The sequence below is a fragment of the Myotis brandtii genome, unplaced genomic scaffold (assembly GCF_000412655.1).
Source record: "Myotis brandtii unplaced genomic scaffold, ASM41265v1 scaffold454, whole genome shotgun sequence".
Classification (NCBI taxonomy): Eukaryota; Metazoa; Chordata; class Mammalia; order Chiroptera; family Vespertilionidae; genus Myotis; species Myotis brandtii.
Genome location: NW_005367354.1, coordinates 6,016,682 through 6,030,595, shown reverse-complemented (window position 1 = coordinate 6,030,595; position 13,914 = coordinate 6,016,682). Strand labels below are relative to the sequence as shown.

At 37.5% G+C, this 13,914-nt stretch overlaps 1 protein-coding gene across 1 annotated transcript in view; it reads right to left on the bottom strand.

Annotated features, from left to right (window-relative positions):
• The window catches only part of WDR35 (WD repeat domain 35), a 43,932-nt gene that overhangs the window by 21,219 nt on the left and 8,799 nt on the right, over window positions 1–13,914 (bottom strand). Inside the window, exons 9-12 of the mRNA XM_014546624.1 lie at window positions 12,871–12,996; window positions 9,496–9,681; window positions 6,731–6,791; window positions 203–347 (exon numbers count right to left, since the gene is read on the bottom strand). Coding sequence (XP_014402110.1) covers window positions 203–347; window positions 6,731–6,791; window positions 9,496–9,681; window positions 12,871–12,996 — 518 coding nt within the window. The remainder of the gene's footprint in view (window positions 1–202; window positions 348–6,730; window positions 6,792–9,495; window positions 9,682–12,870; window positions 12,997–13,914) is intronic.

Below are 13,914 nucleotides of genomic sequence, written 5' to 3'. Positions count from 1 at the left end.
AAAAAAATAAAAATTAAAAATAAATATTATAAATATGATATGGTTGAGCTTCTAAAAAATATGCAACAAAAGACATACCTTTCTCCTTCTTTCCTTCAGCTCAAAGAAACTTATTAAAAAATATAAAAAAATAAAAATTAAAAATAAATATTATAAATATGATATGGTTGAGCTTCTAAAAAATATGCAACAAAAGACATACCTTTCTCTCCCTTCTTTCCGAGACCGTGTCATCTGATTGATTTCCAACGCTGTGAGCTTCTTTGACACACGATATTGCCAGATATAAAATGCTTCTTTTGAAGCTGCTATCACATGGGTTTTGGTCATTGCAACAAATAATGGAACTATTAAAAAACATTAGGACAATGAGGTTACAGTCAAAGGACTTCAGCGACCCCTGAGTTCACCCGCTCCTTTTACAGACAACATACCCCACACAGTCTGGGAAATCAGATGAGAGTCAAAAGCTTGTAAAACCATACAAAAAATGTTCATTCAAAATAGGTCAAAGAGCTAACCATAGGACTCTTAGAAAAAAATGTAGGAGTAAATCTTTATGACTTTGGGTTAGGCAATGGTTTCTTAAATATGACACCAAAAAAGCGCAAGCAACAAAAGCCAAAGTAGGTAAACTGGACTTCACCAAAATTAAAAACATGTGTGCTGCAAAGGACAGCATCCACACACTGAGAGGACAGCCCGCAAAACGTAAAATATATTTACAAATCAAATACATGATAAGGAATTATATCTAGAAAATGTAAAGAACTCTCATACTTCAGAGACAAATAGCCCAATTGAAAAATGGGCAAAGGATCTGAACAGAAATTCTCCAATGAAGATACACAAATGGCCACTAAGCAAATGAAAAGATGCTCAACAGCATTAGCCGTCAGGCAAATGCCACAAGGTACCACTTCACAGCCACCGCACTTGCTAGAATCAACAGTCACACAAGACCTGCGTATAGACAAGGATGTGGAGAAATGGTTGGACTGTACTGTGGTGCACACCCTAGCAGTTCCTCAAAATGTTAAACACAGAATAACCATATGCCCCAGCAATTTCACTCTTGGGTATACCCAAGAGAAATGAAAACATATGTCCACACAAAAAGTCATACACAAATGTTCGTAACAGCACTATTCATCACAGCCAAAAAGTAACAACAGCCCACATGTCCATTAACTAATGAATAAAAAATACAATCCCAGTCCTTCCTCCCTTCCCCACTACCATTCCTGCTCGGTGTAGGCATTTACTACACCTTCTCTCTGATCTCGTATGTCTTATATTTCCTCATTAGTTTAGAAAAGAAAACCTGGCCAGAGTGGCTCAGTTGGTTGAGTGTCATCCTGTGTACCGAAGGGTTGCCAGTTTGATTCCCAGTCAGGGCACATACTGGGTTGCAGGTTTGATCCCCAGTTGGGAAGCTAACAAAAGGCAAACGTTCGATGTTTTTCTCTCCCATTGATGTTTCCCTCTCTCTCCCTTTCTCTCTCATATCCTCAGGTGAGGAATAAAAAAAGAAAGAAAATTCCCCAAAGTTCCTTCCTAATTTAGGAATATATTCTCCTAAACATGTAACTTTTTTTGTATGTTCTGCTTCTTAGAGCACATTTAGAAGAGCTCCTACTGTGTACCCTTTAATGAAACAGATAGTCTCATCAAATCCATCCTACAGATAAAGAAATGTAGAATTAAAGAAGTAAAATACTTGTCCAAGGTCACAAGCAAAATAAACAACATAAAATTAAACATAAATTCACACAAAATATATAAAAACAAAAAAAGTCCTTCATAAAAGATCATTTTAGTACTTAATTTCTAAAGTAATGATTTAAATGGTACAAAAATTAGTCTTCTACTCATAATTATTATGAAAAGTCACCATTTATATGGCCAGAATAAATACATGGTGTTAACTGCAGCTGCCATTTATGGCATTCAGGCCACAGGCCAAATAAAAGACATTAAGGCAGTAAAAGACTTAGAAACTGAAGAAACTAGACTCATGGTATAATGTTAAATAGATTAACAACTTGGGAATTCAAATTCAAGAATTTTTATATGCTAAATAACTCAGTAGAGTGAATCATATTTTTTAAAAAAATTTCCTTGCCCTAACCAGTTTGGTTCAGTGGATAGAGCGTTGGCCTGCGGACTAAAGGGTCCCAGGTTCGACTCCGGTCAAGGGCATGTACCTTGGTTGCAGGCACATCCCCAGTAGGAGGTGTGTAGGAGGCAGCTGATCGATGTTTCTCTCTCATTGATGTTTCTAACTCTCTAGTCCTCTCTATGAAAAAATCAATAAAATATATATTTAAAAAAAAATTTTTCCTTATACTTGTCTCAGATTTTTCTATTAAAATGTGTACAATTTCCAAACCCTAGAGGGAGACAGAAGCCTTCCGAATGGGAAACAACTGGTTGGAAGGCAGTCGTGGCAAAGCTGGTGGGAGCTGAATGCAATGACTCAGCAAGCCAGGCCGCTCCGCTCAGCTTTCGCTGACCCCGTCATCGCTAAATCGTTAGACCTTTGCGAATTCTTAGTAAATTCTCTCACGGAGACTGATGCTGTAATTACTGTCACATTACAGCCCTTAATGTTATGAAACGTTCTACAAACTATAACTGCTTTCCAATAAAACATCACTTTTTATAAGCATATTAAAGCATTTTTCTAAACAATGTTTACCTACAATTATAAAATACTAGAGGCCAGATGCACGAAATTCGAAGAGTAGGCGGCCTTCCTTCCCCTGGCTGCTGGCACCAGCTTCCCTCTGGCATCCAGGACCCGGGCTTCCCTCACAGCCCCAGCTTTGTCCAGAAGGTCATCTGAAGGACATCTGGTCTAATTAGCATATTATGCTTTTATTATTATAGATACTCATGTCCCTTTATTTCAATTCATCATAAGTAATCACGAGTTTATCATTAGCCTGATTAATTCAAAATTAAAATGTTATACTTTACAATGAAAGTCAGACTTCTTGGATTCGAATTAAAAGCATTTTAACTCTGTGGCCTTAGATCAGGGGTGGGCAAACTTTTTGACTTGAGGGCCACAATGGGTTCTTAAACTGGACCGGAGGGCCGGAACAAAAGCATGGATGGAGTGTTTGTGTGAACTAATATAAATTCAAAGTAAACATCATTACATAAAAGGGTACGGTCTTTTTTTTTTTTAGTTTTATTCATTTCAAACGGGCCAGATCCGGCCCACGGCTGCCTTAGATACAGTACTTATTCTCTCTGAACTTTAAATTAAAGGTAATAATACCAACCTTTAGAGCTGCTTTCAAGATTTAAAAAAATAATAAATATAAAGCATAGTATGGTGCCTGGCATAGAATAAATGCTTAATAACAATTTTAAAAGTCTGTATTTATTGAATTTTTCAAAATTATGCTAGACATATATTTTAATATATTAATTATAATTATATAGTTATAATATATAACATAAGTATATTCATATAAAATTAAAATATTACATCTATTTACTCACAACCACCCTCTCAGGTAGATAGTATTACTATTCCCATTTAGCAGATGAAGACACTTAAGGAGAAAATGGTTAAATAACTTGCTGAAGTTGCACAGCTAGAAAGTGGTAGAAGCTGGTATACAAACCCAGTTAATCTGGCTCCAAATCTATGCTCTTAACCACTAGGGCACACTGCCTTTCCTTAAGGGTTAGCGTTAGGTGTGGTTGCTATTTTTGTTTTACTGGTATTACCCACATAGGTTTTTCTAATAAAGCCATATTCGGATCCACTAGTCAATACAAAAAAAACAAATACAAATATATCTAAAACATACTAGTAGGTTCTTTTGAATCAATATGGCAGTAATTTCAGCAAATTCACATGGGTAGCTAACCCTATCAACCTAAATTTGCTAGATCTCTATTAAAAGATGCACCCCTCCAGGTAGATTAGTGCTTCGTTTCCTAGACCTAAGCCTCTAGGACACGGTCAGAAGAACAAATTTCAGCAGGTAGGACAGTTAGGAAGAAAAGACACCAGGATAAAAGCACTCCATGTCCTTCTCAGCTATTCAACATCTGGAAAGAGAAACTCAAAGTATCTACAAAGATTATTGGAAAAACATCTTAAGAAAGTAATATTCACATGCGGAGGACTGAAATAAATGTCTGCATCTGTAATGTTTCCCCAGTTTCCTTCTTACTCATTGCTCAGCCCTTTAAAGAGCTGGTAAAGTGAGGCTGCATTGAAATGTTTTCATTATAAACGACCCCTCTCTGACCACGCAGAAGGCTCGGTGCTTGTGCTGCGGCCCGTCCTTAGGAAGCTCCTACTTGCTCCTACCACAGTGGCTGCAGCACAGGCCCCGGACATTTTTCAGGCACTTTGCATGCCTTCATTCCCCTGCAAATGCTGTTTTCTCTCCTTAAACGTCACCTGAAGAAGTGCCCTTCAAAACTCAGCTTAAATGAAACCTTCTCAGTTGATAAGATGTCCCTGATGTCCTCATGCACTGATAACTTAACCACACCTAGCCCAACACCTAGCAGGGGAGTGATGGCCATTGTTCAATGGATTAACTATATTTTAATTATTTACTTAGACAACCTACAGGAAATGCCATAATTAAGTTCTTAGCCCTCCCTGTACCAAGTATAGTACATGAAACAATATCTACTCATTGATGGTTTACTAAGTAAGTGGACTGTATTTTAAATATTTTCATATGTTCAATAAACATTTGTTATGGGGCAAGTACAGTCTTAGGTAGTGGGGATCTAGGAATTAATAGATGTAGATCTTTAAGAAGCTCAAAATCTTGTCGGGGAAGATAGAGAAGAAAGTCAACAATCAGTGCAGAGTAAGTACTTGGAATAGAAGCACACCAAAGATATTTTTAAGGGATCGAAGGAAGAACACCAAAAAAAGGGGTACCTACCTCCTACAGGTACAATACAACAGAGTCCTACAAACTAAAGTTCTTTTTAAAAGTTCCCATAGAAATTGACAGGAGGAAGAGTAAGCGACAAAACAAAAATTACTCTTTCTAGAACAACATCTGTTACATACTTTTTTTTGCTTTAGCCTCCAGTCCTCATAAAAATTTGACACAGAAACTTAAAAAAGGAATTTTACAGTATGAAAAAAAAAATTGTTGAGTCTTGGCTGAGTTTACTTTGGCAGTAAACCAATGAAAGAACTGTTTGTTAAAACTTCAGCCACAGAGACTGCATAAAAAAAGTTTCTAGACTCAAACCTACAAATAATCATGCCTTAAGCATTTGCCATTTGATGAAGGTGAAGAATTTACATCTGGCTTTATTAAAAAATAGAATATGTACAATCAAAATTGCTTTGAAGCTTATCCTATCATCATTATGATTCTATGTTAAAACTTGATATTAAAAAAGAAAGAAAAAAAAGCATATAATCTGAAGGTTGACCGAATTCACCCCTTAGACTTTTGTTTCTAATAAATGAAGATATTCATGTGACATGTCTGTAATAACTTTAAGCTAAGCCTTTTAACAAGGAACACTAATACACACACACATACACACACACACACACACACACAAACACACATATAGGGTATGCCAACAAAATGTATACACACACTTTGAATAATTACAAAGGCAGTGTTTATTAAAATACATTTCATTTTCAAAATTGAGCTGTTAAAGTGTGTATACATTTGGGGGGGACACCCTGTACATATACATATAAATATGCCCATGTAGCAACGAATTTAGGACATGAAATTGAGAAGTTCAAAATATAAAAGTGAGTTACCAAGTCTCTAAACATAAAGTATAAAATCTCTGAGGCCGGTAATTATTTCCCACATTTGCTTGTATTACCCAAAGCGCTCAGCACAAAAAAACACTTAGAAGGCAAACACTAACATTTGATTGTTAAGTCCAAATGTGAAATCTGGAGGGGAAAAAAAAGAAATGTCTAGTTCTCAGATTCAGAACATATGGGTTTTCAGCTTCTGAAATCTAATCATTCTTCTAATACCATATCCAATAAACTACCATACGCTTTCAAAGAAAACCATTACTTCTGGAGGTTACAATGAAACAGTAGAAAAATATTTGGTAATGGTTTTTAACAAAATACTTAGAATAAGACTTGTAATTTTTTAATGGTTACCTTCATAGCATTTGAATACAGGGAAGGGTATATCTAAAGTAACAAATATCTGAAAACAAAAACTCAGGCATTTTTAAAGTTGTCCCTATTAACAGACATATTTCATTGGAAAATTCTGGAAAAGGCAAACGCACTTTTACAAGCAGCTAAGTGTTTTTAATAGAAGAGAGGTATTTACAGGCAGTTTATTAATAATAAAAGTGGTTTAAGGTTGAGGGCAAAATTCTTTCTATAATCCTGTTTGTTGCATACTAATCATTACGTGGCATATCAGTCCCTATATAATTATAATTCCCATTTAAAGCAAATGATGACAGCATAGCAGTTGTGAGATTGTTATGGCATTTAGATAAAGTAACCTTATAACTAATTGTATTTCCCAGGATAACTTCTGGGTAATTCAGTGAGATGGAGCATCATTAACAATTGTTCCATGATGACAGGCATAAACTGGGCCTGGCAGACCAGGAAGTACGCTCCTTGTTTTAGATACCATTCTAATTTGATAATACCACTGTTTAGTTTTTAATTAGCTTTACAAATAAACCTTGATTAAAGAAGTAATAAACATTTCCTTACCAATATCAATGTATTTGGGATCCAAGGGTGTACCAATAGAATTACAAAGAACTAGCACAAACTGTGAAAAATAAGACAAAAGGTATCAGAACTCCTGCTTAAGGATAATAAAGGAAATAATGCTTAACATAGCGTATCTCTTTTTCAAGTATCACTAACTGAGAGATAAATGGATAAAATTGTTAAGTCAAAGAACAGCAGAGAAATATAATCTACAGCATTAAAGATAAAGAAACATTAATTTAATCTAAACCAAAGCTGATTTCTCAATATTGGAACGCTGTGGTTTTTAAGAGGCTACTTAAGAAACACAAATACACTGGCTACTTTCATTATTTATTCTTATAAAATTCCTGATCAGCTATAACATCAATATTCATTTTTTTCCTATGATCAGCTTTAAGAGCTAATTTAACTTGTTACCGTTGCACCAAATGTTTCCGTCTCGCACTCCTCCTTTGAAGCAATATATAAATGATGGAGAAATTCAGAAAAATTCAGTGAATTTAGAAAAAACATAATCCAACCTAGTGAAAATGACTCAAAATGCCCATTAGTTAACACATATTCAAATAATTATCAGTAATTCATATTAAGAAAATAATCAAGCATAATTCACACTTTATATCATATTATTTTTATATTTTCGGTATTAAGAATATTATTTTCCATAGATGTTCTCTTGACTAGGATAATGATTTCAAATTAACCAATATTCTATGTACTATTACATATAGACTTTATCTTTCTTTTTCCAGCATCTCAAGTAAAATTTGTTTAATTTCATAAATATAATCTAAATGACAAAAGATATACTACCATAATTTACTCTTCCACTACTTAAGCTTACTTACTGCCACAAAATACCACAAATAACTTGTATTTTTTAATTTTCTTATCATGTACATGCTCAGACTCAAGTAATTCCATGAGACTTCTTACTAAAAATACACGTCTCCCCTAACTTCCCATTTCTTACTCCCTAATTATTTTCATCTTTTAACTCATCCTGTTGATATTTACCTCCACAAACCTAAGGGACACGTTTATAATGGTGCTTCTTGTTTTGTTCTGCTTTGTTTCAGCTGGGACTCCCAATGTGAGTGTGTTCAGAGGTCTTTTCTCCGGGCTCTTCCAGTCTCCTACCTAGATGCTGTGTGTTTAGCTACCAGTGTTCTGGGAACCAAGTGGGAAAAGACGACCAGGGAACACAGAGCAGTAAACTTTGTATTTCATTACTTGCTTTCAGCAGATCCCCTCCCCTGACCTTCCTTGGTGCCCTTCCGTGCACAGACTCTTGCTATCCTCTCTGGAGAGTAACCTCGGGTCCCTGGGTGAGGAAGGGCAGCTGCCTATGAGCTCAGCAGAGGGAAAGGAGTCTGCTTCTTTATCTGCCTTTGTTTTGTTTTAGTTTTCTCCTTCCTGCATAATCTCTGCTGCTTCCAAACTGCTGTTCTGTCTGTTTCTTTCTCTGACCAGGTACCATCAAGAGCTGTGTCTCTTCGGGTCTCTGCGAGGTAAACTGCGGCTCTCGCTTTCTCCTCTGATGAGTTCGGGTGAGCTTTCTTAGTTCTGTTCAGGCGATTGCCACCAACCCACCTCCGCTCCAACCTCCACAACTAGGTTGTTGTTTCCTCTCCCTTTCTGGTCCCCGTGGCTTTATGGCTTCATTAAAAATACCCTGTTTTAGTGAGTTTCAGGGGAAAATGTGCCTGTTCAAATGGCCACTTTAAACCAAAAACTTCATACTTTTTAATGGGATAAAATAATTTATAACACAGCCAAAGACAACGGTAATCCTTTTTTGAAAAACTGACATGCTTCTGTAAATGTTTAAGTTGTTAGCATACTTTTTAAAAGGGCATTAATTATATTATTTATTTTGTGCTACAAAACTGATTTTTAAAGCAATATAACTCTGAGTAAAGGTATATTTCTCAACATCACAGCTATCCAAAGTGTTATATCGTCATTGTTATATAGTTTCTTGAGCATTTACACTAGACATCTGCCTATTCATTTTTAGGTACATGCCCTTGACCGGAATCGAACCTGGGACCTTTCAGTCCGCAGGCCGACGCTCTATCCACTGAGCCAAACCGGTTTCGGCTACCAAACTGATTTTTAAAGCAATATAACTCTGAGTAAAAGTATATTTCTCAACATCACAGCTATCCAAAGTGTTATATGGTCATTGTTATGTAGTTTCTTGAGCATTTATACTAGACATCTGCCTATTCATTTTTGCTTATGGGATTTTTAACTTGGAAGAGGATTGTGGTATTTTATTTTATTTTTTTAATATATTTTATTGATTTTTTACAGAGAGGAAGGGAGAGGGATAGAGAGTTAGAAACATCGATGAGAAAGAAACATCGATCAGCTGCCTCCTGCGCACTCCCTACTGGGGATGTGCCTGCAACCAAGGTATATGCCCTTGACTGGAATCGAACCTGGGACCCTTGAGTCCGCAGGCCAATGCTCTATCCACTGAGCCAAACCGGTTAGGGCGGATTGTGGTATTTTAAATACATTTCAGAGACAAAAAGCTTCAGTACTGAACTGATCAATATAAAATGTCAGTGGATTAATTGATTGAATGGGGTCATATACTTTTCCAACAGAAGTCTAGCCAGACATGACCAAGAGAACCAATACTTTGCTGGACCTGCCAGTGTAGAGGCCATGCTTGCAAGTAGATAACGATAGCCTAATTCTGCCAAGTGGTTGACCCATCTAAGTTTTTAATATCAAGGAACACCTACCTGAGGAAGATTTTCATCAGCTTTCGTAGCCAAAATGCAGAAATCTCCACAGGTAGTAATAGAAATGAGACTCTTCACATATTTAACGTATTTCTCATTGTTTTTCGTATCCCAAAATATAACACAGTACTCTGGACGATCAGGTCTGGTATAAGCATAAACTATAGTATTTGAGCAATATCCCCACTAGGAAAAAAGGAAGGAAGGAAGAAAGGGAGGGAAAAGGAGAAGGGAAGAAGGGAAGGAAAGATGGAAAACGGAGAAAAAAAAATTTAATCCTGGGAAAGAAAAACCACGTTATTACATTTTTACTATAGAAATATTGCAGACATGTGGTTTATCAGTTCTGACAAAATATATTCTTCAGAAATGGATGACAGAACTGAACATTCAGCTTAATACCTTTTCTCATTAAAATAACAAAAAATCTAAGACCAATATAGATAGTTATAAAAGAAATAAAAAACTGCAAAAATAAATTAGTTCTTTAACTGTCCTTATTTTAATGTGTAAGATTTAAGCCTCGGTGATAATTTCAGCTTTTTCAATAGTCAATAACAGCTGTATGGGGGCCAACAGGAAGAGTGATCCCTGTCAAAAGTTTAAATTCTGGTCCCCAAGCCAAATTCAGATTCAGATGCTTTGCCTTTTGTCCACCCACCCACATTTTTTATATTTGTTTTTATCAGAGTAACATATGCACAGAGTTTATCGTCAAACTAAAGGCCCAGTGCACAAATTCGTGCACCAGTGGGGTCCCTTGGCCTGGCCTGCAGGATCAGGCCAAAACTGGCTCTCCAACATCCCTCGAGGGGTCCCGGATTGCGAGAGGGCACAGGCCATCCCGAGGGCCCCCACCGGTGCACGATCAGGGCTGGGGAGATATGGGGGAGGTTGGCCAGCCAGGGAGGGGCTGAGGGAGGGCTCACTCCCAATGGGCTTGACCCCAGTAGCAAGCTCACCTAGCAGTCGGAGCATCTGCCCCCTGGTGGTCAGTGCACATCATAGTGAGTGGTCAACCAGTCGACTGTCTGCCCCCTGGTGGTCAGTGCACATCATAGCAAGTGGTTGAGCGGCCTTGGCATATCATTAGCATATTACGCTTTGATTGGTTGAATGGCCAACTGGACACTTAGCATATTAGGCTTTTATTATATAGGATTAGTCTACACCGCTTATTTAAAACAAAAGCAAAATGCAGACACCCCGCTCCCATAATTTCCTCCTGGGGCAGCTCTTTATAACTCTTTCAGCTGTTAACGGTTTCGGTATTTATTTTCATGTCACATATGAATTAATTACTCACACACTTAGTGCTTTCCCTTCCGGCTAACTCTCCCAATATATTTACATGTAATTTTGAACAAATCAATATTCAAAGTCAACAATATTATGGCTGTGTTTACTATTCAAAGCTAAGCCATGTTTACTTTTTGTACCATGTTAACTTTTTTTAATTTTACTTTAAAATAATTTTAGATTTATACAAAAGTTGCAATGATAGTACATAGTTCCCCATACTCCTCTCCCACGGAACATTTGTGACAACTAAGAAAGCAACACTAATGAAGTGCTATTCACTAAACCCACACTTATTTGGATTTCATCCGTTTTTCCCTGAGATCCTTTTTCTCCTCAGAGTCCTATTGAGGACGTCCTATATGTAGTCATCATGTCTCCTTAGGCTTCCCAGGGCCATGATGGCTTCTCAGTCTTTCCTTGTTTTGGTGACCGTGACAGTTTTGAGGAGTCCTGGCCAGGTGTTTTGTAGAATGTCCTTCCGTGAGGTTTGGTCTGATGTTTTTCCCATGTTCGGATCAGGATAGTCCGTTTTTAGGAAACCACCACAGCGGGGAGCAGCTCTTCTGTCGGGTCACATCCCTGAGGACGCTGACCCTGATCGCCTGGACAAGGTAGTGTCTGCCAGGTTTCTCCACTGCAAAGTTACTTTCCTTTTTCCCCTCCCCATTCTGTACGCTTTGGAAGTGAGTCACTAAGTGCAACCCACACTCAAATTGGGGAAGGGGGGCTACACTGCACTTCTGAACAGGGTGGTGCCTAGTAAATTTGAATACTTCTTTAAGGAAGATTTGTTTGGTCTCCCCCATTTATTTATGTAAGTTATTTATATCAGTTTCTATTCCTGGACATTTCTTATAATTTGGGTTACAATCCAGTGTTACATCACTTATTTTGTTGCTCAAATCGCTCCACCTGTGGCCATTGGGAGCTCTTTCCGACTGGCTCCTTCGCTCTTTGGCCCACGCCCATGCTCTTGTTTTTGGAGCACTTCCTGACTTCCTGGCACTATAAGATGCTCCAGCTATCTTGTACTTTCCCCACGCTAGTCCTAGAATCAGCCATTTCTCCACGGTTCTTTGCCCTTTAAAAATTAGATAGATAAGTCTTTTTAATAACAAATACTTATAGTAGTTTACCAGCTCAGTCTCGTACTTCAGAACTTGTTTTGGATCAGATGTTAAATTTAAGATAAAATAAAATACTCTTATGCTGCTTATGCTCATTTCTCCTCTGATCCTTTCTCTGCCCTTCTCTACCCTGCTCTGTGCCCTGGAGGCCGACTTCTATGAACTCCATTTCCTGGGCTACCTTGCCTTCTGGTGTGGCCAAGAGAAGACCCCAGCGGTGGAGAGAGGGTGGAAGTATTTCCTCCCTCCCACCCCCGTGCTGCCTCTGCCCTGCCAGCTGGCAGTGGCTCTGCTCCTGCAGAGGGTTCCCCTGGCACAGCCACAGCGCTAGTGGGTTCCTGAACACTTCCTCACCTTGCCCACTGTTGCTAGTCTCTAGGTACTTGCTGTACCATCCCTCACTGGTCCCCTTAACCCTGCCCAGACCCCTGTAGTAAGCCCTTCATCCAGTGGTTCTCAACCTCTGGCCCTTTAAATACAGTTCCTCATATTGTGACCCCCAACCATAAAATTATTTTCGTTGCTACTTCATAACTGTAATTTTGCTACTGTTATGAATCGTAATGTAAATATCTGATATGCAGGATGGTCTTAGGCGACGCCTGTGAAAGGGTTGTTCGACCGCCAGAGGGGTCACGACCCACAGGTTGAGAACCGCTGCTTCATCCCTCTCCCTCAGTGACTCCTCTGAGTGTGCCATCTGTCTCCTGTGAGACCCTGATTGTTGGAGTAATGTTACTAGTCATATAATCTCCTGGAAAAACTTACTAGTTCTAAGGTCTTCACACTGAAAAGCCTCCATTTAGCTGGTCTCTAAAACAGATATGTTTTAGAGATAAACAGATATATGAACAGATATAAGAAACATATTATACTTGAGCTATAACACAATTATTTAGTAAAAGACAGCTTTTTTTAGTAAAAGACAACTGCTCATAATACTCACCTTATAATCAGGTCGAATATTTGCAAAATATATAAAACAGTCAACAGCTAGTGCAATTTTCAATCCACCTCCTTCCCAAGATAGTGCAGATATCTGCTTCCCAGCAACCCTCAAAGTACCTAGAGACTGAAAATATAGTTGTATTTAACCTAAAGAATCACGATGAAATAAAATACAAACTACCACTAATCACCTCACAGGGATCAAAACTGGTATGAAAATTGTTTTGTGGAAGGGTGCTACTCACTTCAAAATCATTTTCCTTGAATTTTTATAATAAAAACCATACATATGGTAAGAGAAATTTACAAACTATAGCCAAAGAATTCGGTATCAAATTTTATCAAATCTAAGATGCCAAAGATTTAAACAAGCATCTTTATTTTTATGTGCAACTAAGAAAGAAAACACACATTGTTAAGTAAAATATTAAAATAACTGGTAAAAGCTTTGTGTAACAAAAATACATATTTTTGAAGTGTATGGTGAATTTATTTTTTTAAATATATTTTATTGATTTCTTACAGAGAGGAAGGGAGAGAGATAGAGAGTCAGAAACATCGATGAGAGAGAAACATTGATCAGTTGCCTCCTGCACACCCCCCACTGGGGATGTGCCCGCAACCAAGGTACATGCCCTTGACCAGAATCGAACCTGGGACCTTTCAGTCGCAGGCCAACACTCTATCCACTGAGCCAAACCGGTCAGGGCTGTATAGTGAATTTAAAGAAACTAACAGGATATCCAAAGGGACTGAATATATTCCAGAGTTAGAAAATAAAAGAGGTAAAAATTTATTAAGTTTGGTTACTAATAAGTTCTCATTTTCTAAATTCTTTAAAATTCACAATGTATTACTTCTCCTTTTTGAAAATTAAATGTAGTAATAATACTATTGAGAAGGATAACATGCATTTATGAAAAACAATGCTTATCATTTAATGTAGAATTGCCTTTGATTAATTATTAAGACAGACTTTTCTTAAAATAACTGATTATTTCACAACAAGTTAAAACTATTAGAAGTTTGGAGAAAGGACAGA